At 43.5% G+C, this 7,865-nt stretch overlaps 1 protein-coding gene across 1 annotated transcript; it reads right to left on the reverse strand.

Moving 5' to 3' along the window:
* Positions 1–2,880: 2,880 nt before the first annotated feature.
* On the reverse strand, positions 2,881–7,664 carry SLITRK1 (SLIT and NTRK like family member 1). The gene is made up of 2 exons (XM_039519992.1): positions 7,165–7,664; positions 2,881–6,954 (listed from the first exon to the last, which is right to left on the reverse strand). The coding sequence occupies exon 2, from the start codon at positions 6,025–6,027 to the stop codon at positions 3,949–3,951; it is 2,079 nt and encodes a 692-aa protein (XP_039375926.1). The 5' UTR covers positions 6,028–6,954; positions 7,165–7,664; the 3' UTR covers positions 2,881–3,948.
* Between the last annotated feature and the right edge of the window lie 201 nt (positions 7,665–7,865).

Here is a 7,865-nt window from a genome sequence, read left to right on the forward strand (position 1 = left end):
AGCTGTGGAGATACTGGTGGCTTTCCACACCAATTGTGCTGCAGGAATGATGCAAAGGGAATGGAGCTGGGCCAAACAATCTGGTCCATTTTATTTAAACAACTCTGTTTCACCATGAATACAAGCAGTCTGCTGATCTCAATAATTTAAAACTATTGGGATGTGGATCATACTCAAATAAAAATAGACCCCAAATACTAACTGAGCTAAATACTATAATTAAACCTCTATACCATGCATTGTCATGGACTAAGCCATAAAGAGATGTCTGCTTATCTAAGAGCTTTCAGAAGATAGGATGCAGGAAAAACTGTTGTACATATGAAGTCTATCATATCTTTGCTAGACACCTGGAGTATCACTAGACACTTGGAGTGGGGTTTTCAAAAGCACTCAACACTGGCCTACCTTTGCCCCCATTGTAGATAATGAATGTTTTATCATTTACTTCAGTGGGGGCATAGTTAGTCCTATGTTAAACACTTTTGAAAATCCCACCCTTTAAGGTCAGTGGGAGTTTTACTACTATGGACTAGCAGCCTAGCCCTTTTCTCCTTTCTCACATAGGATCTGCTCCAACTCCCACTGAAGTTGAGCCGCTATTCCCCGAGCTTACAAGCTGCATATGAAACATTCCATTATCAAATTGATGGAACTAAAGTGACAAAATACCTTGTCACTACAGGTAAAAATTAACAAAGGAATATAAATACATGCATCTGTGCAGGGAAGTTCCAATAGCACAGAGTACAAAAAAAATACATACCATCCATTCACTACATTACCATCTTGCTACTAGATAACTTCATTCATCTTTCTGCTAAATAAGCAAGAAAAAGGTTACCATATATACAAACACACATTTCTATGGCAACAGATTAAGTTCTAGGCTATTCTTAGCTTCACAGCAAGCAGAAAATACTCTGTTTTAAACTACAGGACTAAACAAGAGATCTATGTCTTTTTTTCCTCTTTTTCCATCTGGTCCTGTTGAAATCTCTTTTATTTTGATGAATTGAAGAGTGATTCAACTGGAAGCAACATAAGTCACACACCACATATGACTTCTAGAGTTAAACAGCTCTTCTAAAAGTTAGGAAACAAGAGTCTATGCAATAATTATAAACTAATAACATTGTGGTACCATTTGTATTACGTATGTGTCTTATATAATAACTATCAACAAGGAAGTTATACTTTATAAAAATTAATAAAACATTTGATGCATTTTAATCATATATGTAAGCTACGTATAGTCATTTAATATGCCTATGAATCAGTTATTTTATATTATTATTTATGCACATTTATACTTTTTTTAAAAAAAGCACCTTGGGGGTCTTCATTATATATTGGTTAAGAGCCAGTTCTTTAAAAAATTCTACAATTCTTAAATTGGCACCAATACATTAATCTCGGTTTGGGGTTAAATGCATTACACTTTTAAAATGTGAGGGCTTGAATGGTAATTGAAAGATTTCTTTGCCTTTTAGATTTTCAGAATGAATCCGAGTGAAATTATTTGGAAGGTAACAAAATAGCACTGATTCTAGGACAACCCCACATTAGGCAGGAAGGCGTGCTGGATCCTCTGTTAACTGAAGCTGATGGTGTTCTAGGGAGGGTTAATAACTCACATTTAATAAAAAGGGAGGCGTAAATCCGAATGACTGTAAGTGACTCTACCACACCATTTTGTCTAACACAGAATGTTCTGGCAGAACAATCGCTATAGCAAAGGAGAAGTGATCAGAAATAGTGAAGGTCCCTGAAGTAATGGTTTGTATTAAGAAAAAATATTTTATTACCAAAACTGTGTACAAACCAACTTCAATGAAACATCCAGACATTTTGTAGGAGACTACTCATCTTTCCATAACCAGGATCCTGGGTCTAGAAGAACAGTCTACCAAGCTTTAGACGTGCTAGAATAGTGGTTAGGCTTCTACCACGTTGTAAAATGGGTATCAGGCTATCACCTGCACTGTGTATGGGTGTATACGTGTGTCTGTTTTCCCACCACATATCCCAGAGGTGGACAAACCATACCGAATCAGTATTTGAAGTTTAGCTAGTACCTTACAGTGTTTTACTCTTTAAAGGGATTCTCTGCCTGGAGAAAGCCAGAAGCAACCTGACTGATTTTTTCATATCTCCACTGGGACTCCAGCTTTGAGATGCAATTGGTTTGCCGCGGCTTTCTACCTTTACATATACCATCTAGTTAAAGGGCCCCGCCTGATATGAGGACGGAGTCAAAGGAGATCGATTTGAAGTTGGACAGCATCACCTACGTGTAATTAGTTCAAATATTAATATTAAAAGGTGAAGCAACTGGGGCTGAGGATGGGAAATTCCCTTCGCTAATTAGTTTCCTCATTCCCGGCAGATATTCCAGCCAAACTGCCTGCGGCAGACACGACTGCCAGTCACGGGGGCTGCGTATGGGTTTGAAATGCTGACCAGTGAAATCTGACTTGGCTTAATGAAACCGATGTAAGCAGAGTAAATTAAATCTAATTTCCATTAACACTCCTAGTGTATCTGCAGTGTGTGCAGCAGCAGCAGCAGCGAGAGATACTCGGTATTAATAAAGGTATTCACTGACGCAGTAAAAAACAAAAAAAGAAAAGAAGTGCTGCGTGATATTTTTACAGCGGGGATAGTGCGGTGATGGGGCAGAGAGAAAGCGAGGGCAAGCGAGGGGATACTCAGCATTGAAAGCAGAACATTGCCCCCTAAACCAAATAACCCACTTGCAAAAACTGGTGCTGGAAAAATGGTAAGGACCCGGAGTTGAAAACATTTTCACTTTAATACTGAAAAAATATGCCATTATAAAATCCTCGAATAGAATTAGTAAGTTTCACTTGCTTACTCAGTTCTGATTTCCTCAATGTTATAGTAAGATTTACAACAGCACAGAATTGTCTACCATTAAACTTTGCAGCCTAAGCACTAGAGTGACATTAATTGGTCATGCTTAACTGCCTCGGATTTTTTTTGTTTTTGTTTGAATGTTTACACGGTTACCATAATAGAAATCAAGGGTACTAAATTTTACATTCAGATGGAAAGGCATTGTTGGATATGTATATTTAAAAAGAAAAAGTGGCAACCGAACCCAAAAGAAAACTTCACCCAACAAAGTAAATACCCGCCCCCAACTCAGAAAATGAACCAATGAGAATATCCATGCAAATATGTCTTAAATAAAATCTTTACATTTGTTTGTTTCCACAGTAAAAGTACGATCTCTATCTACTGCCTATCGATCACACAAAATATGGCGAAATGGCACTTTTTTATTATTATACTATATTTTGTATATAGAAAGTTTGATACGATGGGACTTATCAGGTAAGAGGGATGGTGGTGTGAACTAGACGCTGTTTCCAGTTGGGTGCTGGAGGAGCGTCCTTTGGGTGCGTTGTATCCATGCGAGCCATGCAGCACTTTTTTTGTTTGTTTGTTTTAATCAGTCGTTTATTTACATTACATTCATGCCTTCGTGCAACGTTTCACTCCTGCTTTGTTATCAAGGGGAGGAGGCCACCGACCAGGTCCCCCCCCTCCCCCCATCCACACGGGGCTAATCCACAAAACAATGGTACCCCTGCAAGACTTTAGCCAAGTTGATCCTTGCTTTCCATTGCAAACTAAGGTAATACACAGTCAAATGCACGAAGCACTGCCTCAGTGTGGCTATACTTAAAGGGTGCGTTGAAAAAAAACGGCCTTCGCTGACTGAAATACACCACAGTTTTTGCTTTGTGTGTGTGTGTTATTTTCACAGAAGGTAGTTTGGGTTAAGAACCGTCCCTTGTCGTTTAGGCGTTAGCAGACGAGACAGCAATGCACAGATCAGGGATTCTTTGACCACTGGCTTGCTCGCTGCAAAATTGAATTGGCTTCCTACTTTTTTTTTCCCCTGTCCGACCCCAGCTCTTAGTCTGATAGAGAATGAGAGCCACAGTCATAAACTCTATGGGCTCCATCTGCATTGTAGGGTCCGTTGTGCCAGTAAGAAGAATCGCAGACTGTCTGTAAGGAATTGATTTCAGATGCAGATGAGTTGGCGTCTCTCCGCTTAGAGCGCTTTCTGTTCCTCAGGATGAACACTAGCATGCCAACCACTGTGAAGGCGGAGGTGACAAACACCAGCAGGAGTCCTGGGACCAGCACCGAAATGGAGACCCGGCTGGTCTCTAGGTAGGAGTTGGCGTGAGTCCCTGTCTCTGCCAACCCAGTGCTGTTTTTGTTATTGGAAGTGAACGTGGGCGAGATTTTGAGCTGCGGGCAAATCACGTCGTTGGAAAGGGACTCGAAATCCTCCTTAAAGAAATCCTCTGGGGATTCGCACCTCAGATCGCTCATGACCACCTTGGGGCGCAGCATCTCTGCCCACTGTTTGAAAGGCACAATCGGGCACGAACAGTCCCACGGGTTGCCATGCAGATCTATCTGGGTGATGGACGTGAGCTGGTCCAATACCCCCGCCACCGGGAGATACATGAAATAGTTATTGTGTATACTCAGCTTGGAAAGCGAGACCCCAGCGAACACATCCACGGGGAGGGACCTCAGCAGGTTGTTGTTGAGGATTAGGACTCGGAGCTTGGGCATTGCATTGAAGGTGCCGGGCTGAATCAACTGGATCTCATTAAACTCCACATTCAGATACTCTAGGTTTTGCAGCCCAGTGAATTTCTCGCGGGACAAAGTGTCCAAGTAGTTGCTATCCATGTAGAGCCACCTGAGCTCGAAGAGATTCTTGAAGGTGTTGTTCTCCACAGTAGCGATGTTGTTGTTCCCCAAATCCAATAGGTTAAGTTTCCGGTAATCCAGAAAGTGGGATTTCCTGATCGTATGTATTTTGTTGTCTCTCAGAAACAGCTCTTGCACATTGGACGGCTTCGGTTTCAAAGCTACCAAACTGCTCACATTTCTTTCGTTGCAATTAACCTTTAAACCCGAGCCAGGGATCTGATCGCAGCTACAGATCTCCGGACAGGGCATGCTAGTCGGTAGCTTGTTTTTCACGCTAATTGTGGAGCCCGCAGCAGTGGGTCGGGTCTTGATTTGCCAGTTGACTGGGATCTTTGTACCTCCGTTTGGAGCAGATCCGGGAGTGGCAGGATCTTCTTTGCCGTGTATTTTAAAGGGGGTTGGAATGGGACCAGGATCACAGGTTTCCTCTTCGGCAGGGGGAGCAGCTAGACTAGAATCCACTCTGTTTTTCCTGCACAGCTCTTGCTCTGTGGTCTCATTCAAATCTTTGCCCTGCAACCTAGTAGGAGCTTCACAAATGACTCTGCCGATCAAAGCATTTTTGGGTATATTTTCCAGCCACTCCTTCAGGGATAGCAGATCACAAGTGCAGTCCCAGGGGTTATCTTCCAGCAGAATTTCAGCAATGCCTGGGATCTGCTCCAGGACCTCCTCATAAGGCAAGGTTTTAAGTCGGTTTCCCCGGAGGTCGAGGTGGGTGATCGGCACATACTGAAACACGTTGGCAGGTAAGGTGCTGATGAGGTTGTCATTTAAAATCAGCACCTCCAGCTTGTTTAAATCCCTAAATGCTCCCGGGTCAATATCCCTTAATAAATTAAAATCTGCCTGGAGATATTCCAGATCGTCCAGCCCCAGGAATGTCTGCTTCCTGAACGATTTTATCTTATTGTTGTTTATATGCAAACGTTTTACCAGCTGCAGCCCTAGAAAAGCCCCAGGAACAATTTCATGCAAACCGTTGTTTTCCATGTGCAAACTGACTGCATTGTAAAAGTTAGCAAACTCATTAGGGAAAAGTCGAGTCAGGGAATTTCCATGCAGGAATAAATGGTAAAACTGGGAAGTTGGGGCGCTGAAATGTTGCAGGCTGGTAAACCCCTTTTTCTCACAGTCTACGTGCAAATCCCCTTCTATCTCGTTGCAGGAACAGATCTTCTCTTTGCAAACGTCCCCTGTAACGTTTCCAGCAGCAAAACAAAGAGACGTCTCCAGCAACAGAATCCAAAGCAGCATTTTTAAACTGAACAATTCATCCCCGATCTCATCACAAAGTAACAGCAACCATCATCCTCACACCGAAAACAATTCCAGTTCATTCAAGAGAGGAGATGTCCGAACCACCACCAAAGGGGGGGGGAGTGTGTGTGGGGGGATAGAGAGGCAGGGGTGGCGGGGGATTTCTTTTTTCCTTTATCCCTTTCTCTTCCCCCCACATACACTGCAACAGCTCAGTCACCAGTCAATAATTATATCCACAAACTATCCAGGCACGTACTGCCAGGCACGCAAAAAAAAAAAAGTAGAAAAAATCCCCCTCCTCAGCCCCTCCTGAAACCTCCCGAAAAAGCTAAGTAGATCTCTGTTGGCCGGCTTCGCTAATTGGAACAGGAATAATGCTAGCAATTATAAGCAGCCACTGCATGTTAGAGAGAAGCAGGCAGGGAGTGCAGCGGTGGTAGAGAAGAGCTGCCTGTGTGCATGGCTTTGCTTCGGACTGACCTTGCTTTTCTGTTGCAAAGCCGGGCTCCTTGCTGCTGCTGCTGCGGCCGCCGCTGCTCGGTGCCCAGGAGTCCCCTTCTGGGTGCTGTCCAGTCCCCCTTGGTGCTGAAATCACGCCCCAGCCTAAGAACCGGATGCCGAACCAATGGCGCTGCAAAAATTCTGCAATCGTTGCGTTTTCTGGCTGTCCATTTCTCCTCTCCTCCGATCTCTTCTTCTTCTGCTCTCCGCTCTGTCAGTCTCTCTCTCTCTCTCTCTCTCTCCTCTCTCTTCCCTCCTCGGTCTCTCTTCTTTCCTTTTTCTTCTTCTGTTTCTGAGTTGCACACACACACACGGAGGGAGAGTTACTAAGAGGCGCTGCTCGTTCCAACCTGGTGCACTCTCAAAGATCTGACACCCTCTGCTGAGCTGCAGTGGCAAAATCCATCTGCTGAGGGAATGCTGGAGAGAAAAAAATCAATCCACGTACAGGGCAAGCGTTAAAAATGTTGGCATTAAAGCTGTCGATCTATTTAGACGCTTCCCCCTAAACTGATTATTTAATTTCTTTCTTTCTTCCTCCTGAGATGGAAAGTTTAACACTCCCCTTCTAGCCCGCCCCCCATACACACACACAGACACACAGAAAGACAGACACACACACACACACACCTGTTCTAGCAGCCGGGAAGAGCGCTTTCGTCCTATTTTGTGTCCCAATGGCTTGAATAAAATTAGTGTCAGGGTGTCAAGCGAATAGCAATTTGAGGTAATTACACTCCACGCCATTTTTAACGTTGATTTTAAACGCATCTCTTCCTCCCCTGCAGTCTACAGCGTTTCATGCTAGATTTGGTGGCTTTATGGAGTTCCCTTTGGAATGTTGAACCGTGTGTGATTGTGTTCTATTTTTTATTATTATTTAGATGATCACAGAGAAAGGGCTGGCGGTGGGGAAGGGGAAGGGGGGCGTGATTTGCCGCACAGTGGATAATTCATTCTACCTGTTTCTGGAGGGTATAGAATTTCCTTTGAGAGGGGGGTTGATATCGACAGCACTGGATCTTATTTTTCTTCTTCCACGTCTTTTAGGGTTGCTATTTAAGTTCTCTGTGCAAATGCAATGCCTTCTTACATTTTTGATTTCTGACAAAATAGATTACACAGCGGGAAATTTGCTGTCTGGCGTAAAAAAAAAAGTTTCAGCATCATTTGGACGGGTTTCAGATGCTTACAAGCAAATAACCAGTTGCATCTCGGGTGGCGCAAACATAAGCCCTTGTTCCCAAATGCCTTGCAAAAGTGTGCGGAGGAGGTTGTATGGGAATGCTACAGAGCCTGATTCGCTGGGTCCCTTCTGCGTCTGCAGTCAG

Source organism: Mauremys reevesii, linkage group 1, assembly GCF_016161935.1.
Source record: "Mauremys reevesii isolate NIE-2019 linkage group 1, ASM1616193v1, whole genome shotgun sequence".
Taxonomy (NCBI): Eukaryota; Metazoa; Chordata; order Testudines; family Geoemydidae; genus Mauremys; species Mauremys reevesii.

What these genes read in the sequence shown, in the direction of transcription:
- SLITRK1 (XM_039519992.1), bottom strand. Translation starts at nt 6,027, where the DNA reads ATGCTGCTTTGGATTCTGTTGCTGGAGACGTCTCTTTGTTTTGCTGCT.